General features: G+C 43.9%; 1 protein-coding gene across 1 annotated transcript; it reads right to left on the reverse strand.

Annotated features, from left to right (window-relative positions):
- Positions 1–2,348: 2,348 nt before the first annotated feature.
- HAL (histidine ammonia-lyase) lies at positions 2,349–17,112 on the reverse strand. Its single transcript, XM_049792172.1, has 21 exons — positions 17,094–17,112; positions 16,329–16,650; positions 15,818–15,878; positions 15,616–15,643; positions 15,249–15,323; positions 15,078–15,150; positions 14,927–14,993; positions 14,702–14,739; positions 14,495–14,620; positions 13,282–13,421; positions 11,761–11,808; positions 10,578–10,725; positions 10,398–10,493; positions 10,228–10,286; positions 9,340–9,420; positions 8,407–8,472; positions 8,151–8,316; positions 5,574–5,708; positions 4,379–4,487; positions 4,210–4,279; positions 2,349–3,151 (listed from the first exon to the last, which is right to left on the reverse strand). The coding sequence occupies exons 2-21, from the start codon at positions 16,573–16,575 to the stop codon at positions 3,002–3,004; spliced, it is 1,983 nt and encodes a 660-aa protein (XP_049648129.1). The 5' UTR covers positions 16,576–16,650; positions 17,094–17,112; the 3' UTR covers positions 2,349–3,001.
- Positions 17,113–18,187: the final 1,075 nt, after the last annotated feature.

An 18,187-nucleotide genomic window follows, 5' to 3' on the forward strand; every position in this document is an offset into this window, starting at 1 on the left:
ATTCTAGACTGAATCTGAAATAACATCAGACATATTTGTTCATGGAAGTTTGAATGTGCTTCTGATGACAAGTTGAGTATGCGTATAATAACTCCTACTCAGAACACCGTCAAAACTTAAGATCCTGGGGTTTTTTAAAGCTCTCTTTCTTTTTTCTTTCAGCTACTATTTTTTTCTGGGGCTTGTACCATCATTTGGAGGTGTGGTATATAGATAAAAGGATAATACTGCTCTGGAGAGTTCAAGCTGTTGCAATGATTAGGCAGAGGGTCTGGGGTAGGGAGGGTCTCTGAATACACACTGACAGGCTTTTCTTCAACTTTCCAAATGGATGGTGGCTGCAGAAACAAAAGGGCTTAACTTTCTGAAGGTGAAGTCATAAAATACACCTGACAAGCATGAAGAACTTAGCACCAAAAATAATTCTTGATATAAGCAGGTGACATGACCTGTGGTACAGAGCAGAGTGCTTTAGTGAACCAGACTCCTGAGGAAGGACAACAGTCTCATTCTGATTAACAGGTATTTGAAAGCTATCACAAACATGCATGAGCTTTATTATGGCCTTCTGATTTCCCTGAGCCTTGGGCACATCTGTTAACATCCAAAATATGTAAGAGTATCTTTGTTCATGCCTTATTTGAGCCAGGCTAACCAATTAAATCAGTTTTTAAAACAATTTAATGGCATTTCTGCCACTAGATGCGTTTTCCTGCAAACAGATGTTGCACCAGATGTAAGCGTGGATATTCGTTTTTATAGAGCTTGGAAGAACATCTGAAGTATGCGATCGCACAGTCCATTCTGCCCAAGACAACCTTCATAAATAGCATTTATGCAGACAGTTGGGGAAAACTGTCAGGGTACAAGCGCAGGCATTTCTGAAACGCAGCGTGCGGCCAGCGTGGCACCTCTTGGCTTTACAGAAGTGCGGTGCAAAGCCGAGGCCACCGTGCTGCAGCGTGAGCTGGCGGTCCCTTGCTCCCAGGCAGCCAAAAGCGGAGGTGAGCGGGAAGCAATGCTTAGCAGCTCCTCTCTGAAGTGCCTAAGGCCTTTGTGAGCCCAAGATTGCATAAGAAAAACCTCAAATATTCTCATGCTGGACAGGAATAGGCATTCATGGCCTGAAACTACTGCTGTGAGGGGATTCTGCTGTCACACACAAGCGCTGACGGGAACCTCAAACCACGTGCTTGCCCGACCAGCTCAGCCAAATCCAGTAGCCATTTGGGAGCATGACCCAGGGCTATAATTAGTGGCAAGTTTGCAGTTAGAGGATGTGGTTATACTTCAGTGGGGCAGCTGGCTTAAGTGGTTCCTGACAGCCGGCTACATGGTCCTGCTGTTGCACAGTTTGCAGGGCTGTTACCGCCACGGCCGTGTAGGGAAGGCAGGAAGATTTTTTTGTTAGCTTGTTTTTAACATGGCTCATTTCAGGGATGATGTTCACTGTGCTGGCTCCTGCAGTGGCCGAGAGCAGGACGTAGGTAAGAGTACAGCAGGAACTCCTGCCCGCTTTGCTGCTGAAGGAACCGTATTGTTTAGCCATAACACGAGGCTGAAGGCAAATGTTTGGCCCTACAGGGTAGAAGCCTGGCTATTCATTCTCACACTCGATTTTAATTAAAAACCTGATTTTACACAAAATGGAACAGCTTCAAGGTGAGATCGAGATATCCCTGCTAGAGAAAGCCTCAAGCTGAAAGAGTAGGGACTGACTTGGTGCATGAGGGAGAGACAGAGGCTGGAGATACTGCAAAAAGGAGCTGAACTAGGAGCTCACCCACCATGGGTGGGTACCCTGGTTGTCAGGTCTTCTAGCCAGGTTGGGCATCTCCCTGCTAGTTTACCAACAGGCACAAGTCCTCTCCTCAGGGCACGTTTGACACGGCAGGTCTCGGACACTCAAGTGTAGCCCCACACTAGCGCTTTGACTGCCCCTTCCCAGCACAGCTAATAGCCCAGGAAGATTTCCAGCCCGTGCTGAAACTCCCATAGCCGTCAGGCCAGTAGTGCCAAGGCTGGTGGTTGTTAACCAGCCTTAACAGGTCAGATTTCACATCACGGTGCAGTGACAAGTCCTGACTCGTCCTTTGCAAAACAAAGCCTGAGCCAGAGGTCAGTGTTGTAACACCGAGCAGGCTGCAACACAAGCCCCTCTGCGGGGACAGGCAGATACCCGAGGAGTCATGGGAGTGTAGATCTTGGTGTTACTGCTTCAGCAGTGGTTCCTCCTCCTTCTCCCCCTTTCCTGGCCCCTGTTCCACCTATCCTCCTTATTTCCAAATTAAGCGTTTGCTTTATATTTTCATCATCACACATGACAGGAAAATAGATTGTTACAGCCATACGTGAAGCCTCAGTTTATTTATTGCAGGTGTGAGCCCACAGCTCTTGGAAAGCTGCACTAAGTGTAGTCCATCACCAGAATACAATATATTTGTTCTGGAGCAATGATCTCCATAGCACATTTTTATGCACACAGCTTTTCTGATTTGTGAAGCACCTGCTCCAAAGATGCTTTTGTTCTACAAGAACCTGTACACCTCACATATGATCTGCAAAAGAGAGGAGAATTAAGAGTAAAGATAATTTTGCCTGTGGCAGAATGAAGGGGACCACAGCAGTTACCCAAAGGAAAAAAACAAGTGAGAATGTCAAACCTAGGCTGTTTGGTATCATTGGCAAAAATGAAGAGGAAACAAGTGAAGAGCTGACAAAACAAATCCAGGAGGCCCTGTATAAAATATTCAGTGGTTTCACAGCAGGAGTCTGAATGTTTTGTGTTCAGAAGCTCAGGTAATTGAGTCAAAACCACACTATCATGACAAAGCTGTCTTTCACACATGAGGAAATATTTCTCTACTATCTGTATGTGCTCCTGAGCTAGATGGTCAGGTCCTTTGGGTCACCTGGAGAACCCACATTGAGTTCGAGTAGAATGGCCACCTCCAGGCAAGGTCCTGGAAAGGATCTGCTCTCTGCCAGAGGACTGCAACTTTTAAAGTTCATCCTGATGCCTGTGGTCATGACTAACATCCGTACTCATTTCCAGCGATCCCAGGGAGAAAGCTGTTGGTGAAATGGGTCTCGATTCAGGGATGTGTTCCCTCCTGTACTTTTCAATGTAAGGTTTAGCAACTTCCCACACCTGTGAAACAAGAAAGCAAAACAGCAGGGTCAGAGGCAAAACAAAAGGTCAGTTAAGACATCAACGCACCAGTTCAGGAAACTCTGTAGAAGAGTTATTGGGATGGAGGTGAGAATTACAGACCTACGTAGATACGCTGTATGCAATCAGCGGAGCCAGAGAGACAGCCAGAGTAAGGTTTAGGGAAAAGCATGTGGATGGAGTTGACAGGGGACAGGAAAAGATACAGCTCCAGGGGGGCAAGGTGAAAGGATTCAAGGAGAAAACATCGCATCTTGTCTTGTTACCAGGTTAATACTCTGTGTGCAATAGTTAGGAGAGGATCGCTGCCACTTGCTACAAAACCACTTGGTCATGAAAGGGACGGGGAAGCAAAATGGCTTCTGGCACAGTCAAAGAAGGGAAGGGATGGTGGCTGGGGTTTAAGGCAGAAAAGGAAAATGTTCTACAGTCTCCTTTGTCTTTCCTCCTGTCAGAGCTGCAAGGCAAAAAAAAAAAGGGGGGGGGGGGATTTTTTCTTCTCCTTTGCTCACTCTCCTCAGTTCTTATGTTACTTACATTTTACAAACAAATAAAATAGATAGATCCCATAGCTGTACAAGTGCTTGGCCCAGGTTAGCACATTTCACCACTGCTATTCCCTCATCCATATCCCCTTATTGCTTCCAGACCATGCCCAAGGGCCTCAAGGCTGGGGAACGATCACCGCCCCAGGAATGAGGATCACTATCTGGAGAGACTGCCGATTTCTCTGGACATCTGTGGCGTTATAGGACCCTGCCCTCAAATGATTCAAAGCTGGACCTATGTCTGGACCCTGCCAGATTTAATAACATAAGCTACTTAGTGCATAGGGCAAGTTTAAGAACTGATTTCTAAATCCATCCCGCTAAAACTAAAGAAAACCAAATCTCAGAAAATCTGGTGGGTTCGCCCCAGGCAGAGGAGTGCTTTCAGCGAGACCATCTGTTGAACGCACGGAGGGCTATTTCCAAAGCAGAGCTGCAGTGTGCTCCTCAGGAGGGTCCTACTGCCCGTGCCGAAAAGTCAACACTCACCTTCTGCTCCACAAGCAGCCTGTGAGCTGCTTCGATGTCTGGGGCCATGAAGCGATCCTTCATCCAAGGCCTGTAGCGAGACACGTTGCAAACATTGGCCAAACATTAACCACTGCCACCAGCCTCCAGACGGGTAACCTCTGGCGGGGAGGCATTTATCTGATGTTACCTCACAACGGAGCGCACAAGGTCGTAGACCTTCTCCAATGGCGTTGTCGTTCTCAGAGGGCGTAGGAATTCAATGCCTTGGCAGGCCGCGAGCAGCTCAATAGCCAGAACTAGGAAATCAGAACAGCGAAAGGGATTTTCGGCAGGTACAGCTCCAGGCAAGGTTTCCCTTATAAAGCCATACCCGGCCTTTGTTCTGGCTTATACGATATTGTTTCAGGCAACGTGAAAAGACCAGTGGATTCACACACCCCAGAGAGGCAGCCCAGCAGCAGGGTTGATCGTTTTATGGATGGTACTGGGGCTAGTATCCAGCATTTTAGCAAGCAGATTTTGGGTGCTCTGCCATACAGGCCTTTCAGTGTGCCAGGAACTCCTGGTCACCACAGTCTTAAATCCATAGGAATCCCTTCCAGGGTATCTGGAATACTTAAATTAATGGCCCTCATAAATCAGAAAACCTCTTTAGGACTGAGAAGAAAGGAGCCTGAACTATAAAAGAAAGTTCTGCTTGTGAAGGATGCAAGAGCCCATGTGAAAGCACCAGTAAAATTACAGAGCTCTGGAGGAGAATAGTCTGTCTGGGGAAGTCTGCACTGTATCTGCCCACCTCACACCTGATCATTATTGGCATTAGTTCCTCATTTTCACGAGCCAATTCACCCAAGGAACTGAGTGAAACAACTGGGTCTAGGACACGCTGTTTCTCAGCACGCTGTTGAAACACGTGGTTTCTCAAACTTAGTTCTACAGAAATACATTTTTTATATGCAGAGAAATAAGTCTTCAGAGCACTCATATGTATAAACTTAAGTGGGCAAGTGAGTTCAGTATCTGTGTGCTGTGTATTGCTCTGCTCTCCCGCTAACAGCTGACATCTGTATCTAAGCACACCATCTGCCAAATAAATAAATAAAAAGCAAGAGAGCAATCTGTCTTCGTAAGCAAGTGAGGAAAGTTTTGCTGAGTGTCCCAAGTAGCTTTTCACAAGAAATACTTAGTCCTAGATTTACCTCATTTCTGTTAGAAAGATCCAAATGCTTGTAAAATTATGCATTTAATATAATATTTTTTAGATAGTTCTTTCAGATGCATTAGCTCCTTTTTTCTTAAAATAGATCTAAAAAGAATGGCACTAATGTCTTCACCTAGTTGCATACGTAAGGTCTGTCTGGAAATCAGCATTTTAATTTTACCTTGTTCCACATGTTCAATAACTCTCAAAGCTTTTCTTGCAGCCCATCCTCCCATGGACACGTGATCCTCCGTAGCAGCACTGGTTGAGAGAGAATCCACAGAAGAGGGGTGGCACAAGGCTTTGTTCTCAGAAACTGCAAAAATCCAGCGCAATGAATGTAGGACAGAGTGGGCACGAGACAGCAGAGTAATGGCTAACCTGGAGCAAAGAGCCCGTCCACCACCTCAGGTCCAACTATTGCTCCTCTTTTGAGAACACTTCGATGTTTTAGCCGGACTGAGGAATTTGTAATAAACACCTTGAAAACTACCATCGCCTCTGAAAACAGTAACCAATATCAGCCTTTAGATGCAAATATTAACCAAATATAGAAAGACTGCTCACTCCTCCCTCATCTCTGGGGTTGAATTGCTCTGGCTCAAAGGCCCAGTGGAAACTGAAGAAAAAGAGAACATAACTGAAATACAAGCCTGATCTTGCCTGTTACGTCAAGACAACTCTTTGTAAAAAGCATTGGTTCCCTCTGTTTTCAGTCACAGATACTGCCCCTACCCTGGTTTCAAGAAGAGAGCTAGAGGTCAGCATCTTGTCTCTTCTCATCGGAGCTGAGGCACTTGCAGAACTTGCTCCGTGATGCTGTGGGAGCATGGCACATACCCTCTCCCACCCTCCTTGCCTCTCTACAAGGCTGCCCACGTCCCTGCTCTGGGCACACGCACCCCTGAGGGTGGGAGCACTCTGGCTTTGAAAGCTGGGTGTGAGGCCTGGAGTAAGTCTCTCAAGCTGCACCCAAAAGCGAGGGGAATTTGGCTGCCAGAAGGGTTGTAGGCACCATCTGATGACAATTTGGAGGTTGCGAATTGCTCTTTAGAAGAGAAGAAACCAAGCCTGCATTCACAGTGCTCTGGCTGCACACAGACCTCCTCTTTCTAAAGCCTCACAGGACGCTGCATAACGTCCTCACCAAATTAGGGGCTTCAGAAAAGCAACAAGAGCAACAGAGGGGTGGTGACACCAATTGCAAATAGGCTGGAGTGACACAGTCCAGGGCCAGAGCCCAGCTGGCACATTCAGGCAGGCAACAGCAGATCCCAGAGAGGCTGCATGTGGCTACAGCAAACAGTTGGGTCTGGCAGGCACAGTGCTACAAGAGAGGAAGGCAGAGACACATCCAGGGGCATTGCAAAACATCTGCAAATTTTTTGCAGCTTTATCTATTAGCCCTAGGAGTGAACAACATTAGCTGGTACACAAACACCTTCGAAACTGGCAGAGCAACTTTAAAAACATTAGTAATATCTTGTTTAAAAACAACAACAAAAAAAGAGAGCTCAAACTTCACTTTCAGATAAATTCCTGGCTATTGTGACTAGGGGAAGATGGTTTTAACCCATGGATTCCTGCTGTCAGTGCAAAAATGAGTTAGGAGGCAGGGCTGTCATTTTCATTCCCTGCAGCAGAGACCATGAACATCCCAGAATCTCTCGCTCCAGATTGCAGAACTGAGCTGCGAAACCTGAAGCCAAGCAACAGCTAAGGCCTGGAGGCATCCTAAACTCTGCCCAGCCAAAATGAAAAGTTTCCAGCCTTCGAACACGAGAACAAACACTTCAGCTCCTTTTCCAGCCCCAATTCCCAGAATGGCCTCTAGGCAAGGTTCCTTTATTACATCAATTTAGTTCATTGACTTTTTTTTTTCCTGCAGGATGTTTATCTACACATTTACCCGACAGCCTCTGTTCCTTTGTCTGTTTGCATCTCTTATAATTTACTCTCTACTCATAGCATATTTATCTTTATATTGGCTCATGCTTTCCTGAACCTATGAACTGTAATATCCCAGGGGCCAGCAGGCTTCTTGTTGCCTTAGTCATGAGTACTAGAGGAAAAATGTATAATGCTAATTTTCAGTGTGCTCCTCCAATAACCAGCCCCAGGAACACCAGTTTCCTGAGGACTGTGGAGTCTGATATTGATGTAGAGACCTGGCCATCAAATGGAGACACCGAGTACTAAGGGTATCGGGCTCAGCTTTGAGACAAGCGGTGTCCCTGTGCTAGTGAGAAGTAAAGAATAGAGGCATCCCTTGCTTACAGACCGTAACTATTCAAGCAGAGGTCCTAGGTTCAGCAGAGTGGCTCAGACAGATGTATGTTTGTTGCCTGCAGTGTTTGCTGTTAATTACAGCCCTGTCTGAGCTGATTTACAGGCTCCCGGGTACAGAGCTGTCACTGATTTCAACCAGAGCTCTTGTGTTGGTGACTAAATCAGAGTGCTCCCTGCCAATCCCATAAAGATGCAAACAGGCAAGCATTCCCACCAAAGTCCACCTGAGGGTTTGCATGCTCTGAATGCTAAACAAGCCCATAGATCAGTGCAGAATATAGAATGCCGAGCTGAAATAACTGCAGCTGTGCTCAACACTCAAGCTTTGCACCCAGAGAGCACAAAGCACATGGAAAAGAGATGGAAAACAAGAGTGAGATCCCTTTGTATCTACTACCAAATTACAACTGCCTTGATATAAATTGGTCTTTCTAGCTTGCTCTCTTGATGATATTGCTCAAGCACTCACCCAGGGCAGCTGCTGTACAGTGTGCAATCATGAAGCCAGAGTTCAGACCTCCTTCCGTGACTAAAAATGCAGGCAGTTCACTGAGCGAGGGGTTGCAGAGCCTCTCAATTCTTCTTTCACTTATTGCAGCGAGTTCGTGCACCCCAATTGCCAAATAGTCTAGAGCCTAAAAAAAAAGATCTCATTAAACCAGATGACAGAAACAAACAAAACAGGAACTACAAGGCTTTTTTTCTTTCTCCAGATGCTTAATTACCTTTGCAGGATATTCACCATGAAAATTTCCTCCAGAAATGGTCTCTGCTCTTTCAGCAAACACCATCTTTAAGGAGAAGTTAGGGAGCAAACATGAGTGAAATACGTGTCAGATATCTGTTAGTAATCAGAATATCTTAACTGAAGGAATGTTTGCGCTAATAGGCTTTTATTTGGAAGCACATTATATTACATCCGCATGTTCACTTTTCAGAAAATGAAGACCCAGTCTCAGTTCTCCCACTTTTTCAAATAGGCTACATAAAATGAGGTCTTTGATCAGGGGCAGGGAGGGGTGCAAAGAAACACATGTATTCGGATCCTAGCATAGTTTCTCAGTTCCTTGGTAGATTCTCTCCATGGCAGAAACAATTTTAGACAGGTTACAACCTGTAACTCTTATCAGCTATGGATGCGATGTCATGTATAGCATCATTATACTGCTGAGGGGAATCCAGGCTTGCTCAGCACCAGTGCAGGAACTGTGCCCAGAGTTTACCAGGTTGAGCCATGAGGAGGTTTACCGGCCACACGTGTTTTGGCTGCCTTCCCTGACTGAGTGCAAATCTTGCTCCATAGTGCAGGTTTCACTCATGCTGCACCAACAGATGTGTCATACAAGTCACCATCTGTCTATGTCCATTTGGCTGCCAGGTCCCATCTATCCACATATTCAATATAAGTGTATAGATTCTCATCTAGGAAACATTTAACATGCACTAAACTTTATACGCACGTGGTTTCCTTGCCCCAACGCACACTTGCAGGCACCAGTGCCGATGCGGAGAAAGGAAGAGAGGTTGCTGTTGCAACCAATGGTAGTTATTGGCTGAAGCCAGTTACGACTTTTCTGCCTCCTATGCAAATAACTGTATAGAAGGATAAAAAAGGCCAAGCAACTTTTTACATAGAAATAAAGTCATCAAAAAGATACAGGGTTGTCCGTGGCACTATTGATTTCAGTTGTCATGATGTCCTTCACAAAAGCAATTGTATCATTTACAACTCCGTGGACCTAGAACGAAAGACATTAGCACCTGAGCTTAGTATCTACACTTAGTTCATCTTCAGGTTGCTAACCAAGCTGCAGGCACCCTCTTTCCCATCATCCTAGTCTCTACATCCACACATGAAGATGGTCTTGTATTTGCTCTTAAAATCAGGAGCATCACTATGGGACACTACACATCCTAGACACCTGAAAGACTCTGTTTACTATTATTTTGACAGTATTGCTAAAAGGGTAATCCGAATACGTTATTCTTTACTTGTTTGGGTTGGTTTACCCTAAATGGAAGATAAGACACTTTTTCAGAGGCCAAGGTGTTATTAGGAGAGACATAACCTTACAAAGCCCCTATAGAAAACAAAAACTCTCATTAATTAACTTTCATTAATTCCACTGATTTAATAGCTTTGCTCATGTTAAAACTGACAGGGTTGAGTTCTTCAGTGTGTTAGAGATACTATAGGTTGAGGAACAACCTATCACTCTGGCTGCTTCCAGAAACACCTTTCCCCAGTTCATGGTCTTAGCATCAATGCAGAATAAATGCCCTAAAAAGCCTGCAAGAGTAGAAACCAGCACCTTCCCCTGCTTCCGACACTCGGCCACTTTCAGATCTGAACACAGCTTTGCTAGACGCTGCCTGATGGGTGCATGCATAGGATTAATTCATACTAACTTTGAAGTGAGGGAGAAGCAAAATAAAACCACTTCCTCTAATGGAGTCAGACAATGCACAGTTGACAGTATTTGTGGTGGGGGAACTTCACCATCATTTATCTAGTGCTATGAAAGGAAATAAAAGTCAGTTTTTACCTGAGGGCAGCAGCGCATCGTGTATGCGTCCTGAACTCTGTCACAGAATCTATGGCTCTCTAGAAGGAAGAAGGGAGGAGAAAACCAAATATTCCTCATACAAAAGCATATGGGCTACTGCCAAAAGATCCGGCTAGACCTGTGTAAGGGTGAAGGTTAAGATTGTTCACCTGCTATTTCTGATGGATGATGGTCAGAATCTAGAAGGGACCTGAATCGAAATGCTACTTCAGCCTGCCCTCGATGTGGGCGAACTGCGTGGATATCTAGTAAAACAAGTTAGACTGTTAGGTTTTGTTTCTCTTCTCAACGGCTGTTAAGCAAACAGACAGGAAAGGCCCAGTACCCACCAGTGTCAAAGGCCCTTGTTGTACCCTTCAAGACTTCAAGTGTAAGGGCAGCTATTATGTCAGCTTGTCTAGCAATAGCACCAGCTCTTTCAACTGCTTCGCATCCCAGCGAGGTGATCATTTGTGTCCCATTGATGAGAGCCAGACCCTTCAAAGAGAGAGCAGATGTTAAGCAAATTCATTGCAGCTATTCCACAGACTGTGGTAATTTCCCATCTCTGTGATAATTCTCCTTCTCATATGTGTGAGTTAAAAGACCTTTGCTCAGCTTCCTGGATCATTCTGAAATCATAAAATGCACAGCTGGACTGGGCATCTTTGCTACATAAATTGTCAATGGTCATGACCCTACTAAGTCAGCTCCAGTAGTTCCAAGCAAGAGGTTTATTTCATGTTATTTCAAGCTTAAGCAAGAAAAGTACAGGAAATCTGTATTCTTTTCCAGTTCTTGGGAAATTGAATGCTATTTTTATTAATTTCTTAAGTTATTCGTTAAACCAAAGAAGTTATGAGCATGAGGGGGTGCGAAAACCAATCATAATAAGGAAGTGGAAAATTAAAACAGCATTAGAAGTTATAACTGCTTTAAAAGATTTGTTGAGTTCAGTTAGAACTAGCTTCAGGTTTGTTCTAAAACATGAGACCCATGGGAGCCTTCCATTTGCCTTTAGGAGACACTGGATTTGGCTTCTTGCTCCTGGTGCTGTTTGGCAGCTACTGGGGCCCCTTACCAGAGAGCTCCACAGCCTCCAATCTGTTGTGTTCCCACATAAAATTTAATACTTGGAGTGAGATTCATCTCACCTAGTTTTAATGATCTCGGAGTCGGATAGCTGGCTCAAGTCAGTCATCTGAGCTCCTGTTATGGTCAAAGGGCAGATGGGTACCTTGAGAGGGCTTCTTAGCTGCTTCAGGATGATGTAGTGTGTTTTCTGAAGATGCCCATCTCTTTCCACTGACCACAGGGCCAATCTGCACATCAAGCTTGGGTCTGACATCTCAAGTCAAGCAAGGTGACACTAGGAGAGGTGGATCCCACTCCTGATAATACTTCATTAATATCATTCTGAAGCTTGGTTTAAAATGACTGTTAATTCATTTCAGGCTGAAATTATTAAGTATAAAGCAACTAGTGATTGACTATGATTGTTTTTCATCAGCTGGCATCATTATACTTTATTACCTCTTTTGGTTTCAAAGTAATTGGTCTCAGACCATGGGCTTCCAGGACCTGTGAAGGATTTTAATGACAATGTAATTAATGAAAAATGTTTTTTAGTAATTCAGCCACCAAAACTTTTAAATAATGAATGTTTCCATAAATAAAAATATTAGTAAATTCCTTAAGTGAAGGGAGAAAAAAAAAAAAGCTTTATATCACAAACATTTAAAATATTTTTTTCTGCTGGGCTAAATAAAAGACAGCATTTTGGGGCTTCCAAGCTAGCACCTCATTTCCCAGTGCCAGTAAAAGAAGGTAATACGAACGCTGAAGTGAGATACTGTCACAGCCCATTAACATCTACCACGTATTAGCTGATGGGAAAGAGTAATAGGAGAGAAGGCTGGAAACATCTTGGGGATGTAGTTCAGCCTATGCTGTGCCTCATAGCAGGTTTGGCTTGCATAAACTATTCCTTCTTCATAAAATGATTCCCTAACCCTTTCTACAGAAAATCTCCAATGACAGGAAGAGTCCCGATCAGTTTATTCTATACACATCTATTCCATAGGGCAATCGCTCTCGTGGGAAATGGGGGAAAAGGTTTAACTTTGATTCTGATTAGAGTCCTTTCAACCTTTCCAACTGAAGAGGTAACACATCTCAGAGGGTACAACGGTAACTTCTGGTCCCGAAGGTCCACAACACCCTGGCCTGCTTCTTCCCTACTCCTCTCCCTGTGTAGTTCTCAGTATTTCTCCAGTCTACAGTGATGGTACAGCTATCAATCCATGAATAAATTTGGTGTTCAAATATTCATGGACAGAAGTGATAGGTGTAGCAGAGCAAACTAGCATGAAAGACTCCAGAGGCGCCAGACTTGGAGATATTCAACACTAGATCAATCTGCTGATGTGTTAATTAAAAATTAATTCCATTGTAAAGCTTCCATCTTGTAAAGGAAGATGCTATAAAGGTTCCCTGTAACTCTAGTTAATCTATCAAAAATGAAATGTCTAAACCTGTGTATTCACTTAAAGCCATTATAAAATCAGTAGAAATTTTACTGATAAGTTTCTGCCTCCAGTAAATCTTCAGTCACTCTCAGCGTCTAAAGTTTTGAATTTGAGAGGTAATCTTGGGTTTGTTGGAACAGTGTTGATGTTTATGGAGCTGAAAATGTAGAAATAGTTCTTTCAACGCTGATATCGCATCCTGTCCCTCTCTCCAGGTCCTAACTGATGTCACTGCAGTGTCCTGTATTGCTATACTATGGCATGGTATTTCTTTAAGGACTTAATAATAACATGCTATATATTCTATCTGCTCCAGTGACAGGCGAGTCAGCTATTCCATTCTCATGGACCCACCTTCCTCAAGGTAGAGGCAACCTAGTCCCAGTCCAAACTGGTACAAAAAATCCAAAGGTTTTTACCTGTTCCTAATCTGAGCAAAATCTCGCTCACTCTCAAAGTGACAGGCAATTTGGCAAATGAGCCAGCAAGCAGGAAAAAAAAAAGCAATCAGCTGCACGAGTCTTACATATTTAGCATCAGCCCAGCCACTCTTTGGGGACCACATCTTTCCCTCTCCAATTAATCCCAGAGCAAGATGAGAGAGGGGGGCCAAGTCTCCACTGGCTCCAACTGTCCCTTTCTCAGGGATATAAGGAAGGCAGGATGCTGGAAAGAAAACAAAAACAACTCCTGTTAGAGCTTTCCCTCGATACACTCCTTAGAAAACAGAGAAGCCAGCACATCAGTGTGGTCACGGTGTGGTAACATCTTGCAATCATGGTCAATGGCACCAACAGGACTACTCTCATTACAGACTAGGATTTGCCCCTGCTTGAAGGCTAGCTGCAGTTTGTAAAGAAATCGATTCTCTTCTGCACTTGGTTTTGGAGTGGGGGGACCACAGCCCAGAGTGATTGCATCTGCAGCCAGGCAGGTAAAACAATTTCTCAACAATTCGTCACTGACCACCTGGTGCAGACAAAGCTACCTCTTCATTCCTCACTCCACTAAACATTGGGTAACTCCTACAAGCCATCTGTGAGCCCTCTTCCACCTACCCCAGCCCTCTGAGCACTGAACATGTAGAAATGAAGAAACAGAGCCCACGGAAATGCGGAAAAAACAGGGAAGGGAACAGTCTGTTTCTTTTCTTTTTCAGAGTTAAACACTGAATTGCAGCTCTTTCATCCGCTGCAGGAGGAGGAGACAGCAACAGAGAGGAACACTGCACAGAGAAAAAAAACAAACACAAAACTAGGTGCTGCTCAAAGGGGTCTGTTCGACAAACACCAACACGTAAAGTTTTCTATGTGGTAACAACCCCACCCAAAAATCCTGGCGTCCCAAAAAATGGTGGCACATGCAACAGGACAAAAGTTAGAGACTTGAGCCTTTGTAGAAGAGCTTGCCCAGAGTCAGAGTCATGCTCTCAGTCAAGCTTAGTCTTGAATTACTTGACCTCTTAGAGGTTCATTTCCCAAACTTCTACCTGTTGCATCCCTTTCAGCCTTTTGTGTCACTTTGGCTCACATCCCATGTTCTTCAACAGAGGAGCGGTCTCTAGCCATGACCTTCTACAGGACTGGTCACAGCCAAGCTTTGGTTCTGGTCTCTAACAACTACCAAGTCAAAAGACCAACATCCATAGCTTGATCCACTGAGCTACACCCTTTAATGAAACAGTTAAAAGAAGAAAAAAAAAAGGGGGAAAGGGGGATTTTCTTTAAATATCTTTTTACCATTAAATGCTTCAATAACTTGCTGGAGGGTTTCTAGGGATATTCCACTGTATCCTTTTGCTAGGACATTGATCCTCAGCGCCAACAGCATGCGAGATCTCTCTGGGCTCAAAGGTTTCCCCACACCTGAAACAGTAACCCTCTTGGTAATTAACCCACTACCAACAGTGCCAGAAAAGGGAAAAACACCAAGCGATTTCTTATTACCTGCAGAATGCGAACGAACCAAGTTCACTTGAAGCTCCCTGTGGAAAAATAATAATATGTAAAAACCCAAGTAAGTCTTGTCAGGTTCTATTTTGCACAAAGCAAAGGGAAATACTGAAGCAGCCCTCTCACCTAGCCACAGAGTATATGCGTACAGGGTCAAACTGCTCCCTTGTCTCCCTTTCCTGAAAAGAAAGGACGGAGAAAGCCCCACACATCACTTACCTCAGCTTATTGTTTGGGATGACAGTCCTCGCAAACTTCCCAAAGCCTGTGGTGATTCCATAAACAACTGCAAGAAACGTACACTGCTGGTTAAGGAAGGAACCTGATGAAGTTTTCTAAACACTTAATAATTAGAGGTAAAAATATTTACCTGTCTGTTCCTTTACAATCCTTTCAATCACTTCTCGTGATTGTTTGACTCTAGCTTCAGCTTCAGGTGTGAGCTAAAACAGTTTAAATATAAGTTCATCTATCATTATTTAAGTTTAATTGTAGAAAGATAAACAAGTAATTTTTAGCTGCATTTGTTCAGGATCTTTACCTTTATCTTGTAGAGCCCCTTTCCTAAACTGACCAGGTCCTCTGTTGTTAAGCTGTTGCCATCTAAAAAAATATACTACACCAAAGAAGCACCTTTTAGTTTCGGATACATACAAAGTTGCTTAATAATCAGAATAAAAGAAAAAAATAGAGTCCAAACTCAGCAATGACAGGAAGCTCACTCACACTCATTTGTGAGATAGGAGCTCGTTAACAAAAACATAATAAACTCATTATAATTTAGATTCCTAGACCCAGCCAATCTAACAGCCCCTGCTCTCGTGAATGCTGCAGTGGCTGAACTCTCAGCACCCGCTGGCGAATAGCAGGATTTGTTACCAAGTTGCAAAATCATTGGCGATTAGTACCTGTTCTGGTTCTCGGTATTTGCTGTATCTGAAAGTTCTGTAAAGGAAAATGAAGGGCAGACAGGATTTCACAGGCAGTGACCATTTGATTACAGCTGTCAATGTGTTTTAAGAATGAAGGAACACTAAAAATCCAGGGAAATCTAGGGAATTATAAAACTGGAATTATAAAAAAGTTCACATAATGCTCAAAAAAGGATACAAATGAACTCCTTCTGGCTGAGATGGTATGAAATCTGGAGACATTATATCTCCTTCTATAACTAGAAGAAATGGGCAAATAAACATGAACAGGATTAAATTGTATTCTTCTTATAAATGAACTTGTTATTCCTTGCAATACACACCAGTAAGAATTCCAATTCGCAGTTATCAGCCCCAAATATATTTGTATGCTTCTAGGAAAATAGCAAGGGATTATGTAGTTTATTTAAGGTACTCTAAAGGCAAAAGAGCTGCCCAACCCTCCGACATATGCTCCATATCCCATACAATCATATAGCATATATGATACCATACACAAATGATGTATATAGAATCCTGTAGCTTCTATACCTATAGTTCTATACTTAAAAACACAGTGCATTTTGATATTTTTCCATAAAAATCGTAGAGGCTCTCTCAGACGCAAATTTAGATAAACTAAAGGACAGTTTGCTGACTCAGATGCCAATGTGGTCACTCTGCGATGCGTTGCTTAAGGTTTTGCTTACCAACTTCAACAAATTCATTGTCCTCCAGAGCATCCTCCACTGTATCATCAAGATCCAGCAAGCCAAGTCCCTTGCACCTTCGAATGTAAAATTTTACTTCTTCCACCGAAGCAAATCCCCCGTTGTCAGGTTTGTTCTTCATGTACCGTCTCACAGCTTCCTTTCCTAGCCACCCAACTGTGTTTGTGGAGTTTAGGCACGGCACTGCCAGCCATTCTCCTCGGACGTGCACCGTGTATCTCGGCATGCTTTCTCTCCAAAGTTGTCCCTTGACCGAGAATGGCTGCAGCGTGCAGCAGCCTTACATTTACCACATGACAGCCTGAAAAGCAGTGGAGTCCAGTGTTGCAATCAGATAGAGGCAAAAAGCCACTCCCAAAATCCCTACCTTTGTAAATAAGCGAGATCAATGTACCCACCTGCCCTCAGCCAATCAAACCAAACCCAGGGAGCACACCCTTTTTATGGAAAGGCAAACCACCCCCCCCATTACCACAGAAATTTTTTTCCAAAGATCACATCAGGAATATAGAAATGAAAATCTAGGTGCTAGATTATGTAGCGAGAATAGATAAATCAATCAGCATAAGCTGGAATGCAACTGTTCTAAAAACTTCAGGGTTTAACAGAAGTTAACGGAGTTGTCACCTGGCAGTAGATGACACTAATGAAAACCTCCGTGAGGGAGAGGGCTGGAAGACAGTCACCCCATTATGGGTGGGTCACGGCTGCTAGGATTGCAAGGGGACTGGATTATACCCATACCTCTCCATCTAGAGCAGGATGAGAGCAGACCGTGTAGGAAGCAAGCCTGCTTTGCTCCGTCCAAGCTGAAGTTAGCAAATGTAGTTTCGTATCCCAGGGGAGGAGAAGATTAACGAGTTTCCCTCTGTTACCTGCTCACTCATGCTCTGGAAGATGTTGCTAGAACACATAGCACAAATATTGGGCCACACCTGCCACTACCGGGACCGGTGCTGCTATACCACGCCTCTTTTGCAGGCAGATGCATGGCAGAATAGATGTGGAGAAATACCTCTTAAGATGGCCAAAATAGCATTTAGCAATTACCATGTCCACACAGAAACTGAAAATACCTTTGTTTTTAGAGGCAAAACAACACTCATAGCCCATGCTACCCACAATAGTGTTCTCCGACAAAGGGACTACTATAAAGTGCACTTACCTGGGGTGAATTATTGTAGGGAATTTTAACTTGAGACCCATCGGCAGGAGTCTCCACGTGGGAGACATTGCCCCAGCAGAGCAGGACGCTAGCGAAAGCCACACCAGCCACTATTTTTTCTTCCTAGCTCTGACAGCAAGAAGCCAGGATAAGCTGGCAGTATGAACTCCAACTGCCAAATCACTATATATGATATATTGGCTTTTATGACAAAATGTTACCCCAAAACTAGTAGCATAAAACATTTCTAACACAAAGAGCAGGAGTTTGCATTGTGATCCAACAGCTTGACCCAGAACCTGTGAACACCAGATACCCCCTAACAGAGCCTTGCCCGAGAGAATCCCCGTTCATTCGGGTAATGCTGTAGCAGAAGCCTAATTAGACTCTGGGAGTAAATGAAAGGAACGGGGTAAATTTCTAATCTGAAACCTAGAAAAATTCTTTTCAGTGAGTTTTCTAGCAGAAGTTCTCACTTGTTCAGAGGAGTAGCAAGAAGAGAACAAATGGCTCATTACATCCTTACCACAAGAAAGCCTGTAAGTTCTTCACACGCAAGGAAGTTAACACTACTTTAGTTGCAAAAGTGCCAGTATGTTATTGCGTTTATTAAAAGCTGAGTGGCACAACATTCATAGAAAGAATTTAAACTGATTTTTGAGCCTCGGTCATC

This window comes from Accipiter gentilis, chromosome 34 (assembly GCF_929443795.1).
Source record: "Accipiter gentilis chromosome 34, bAccGen1.1, whole genome shotgun sequence".
Taxonomy (NCBI): Eukaryota; Metazoa; Chordata; class Aves; order Accipitriformes; family Accipitridae; genus Astur; species Astur gentilis.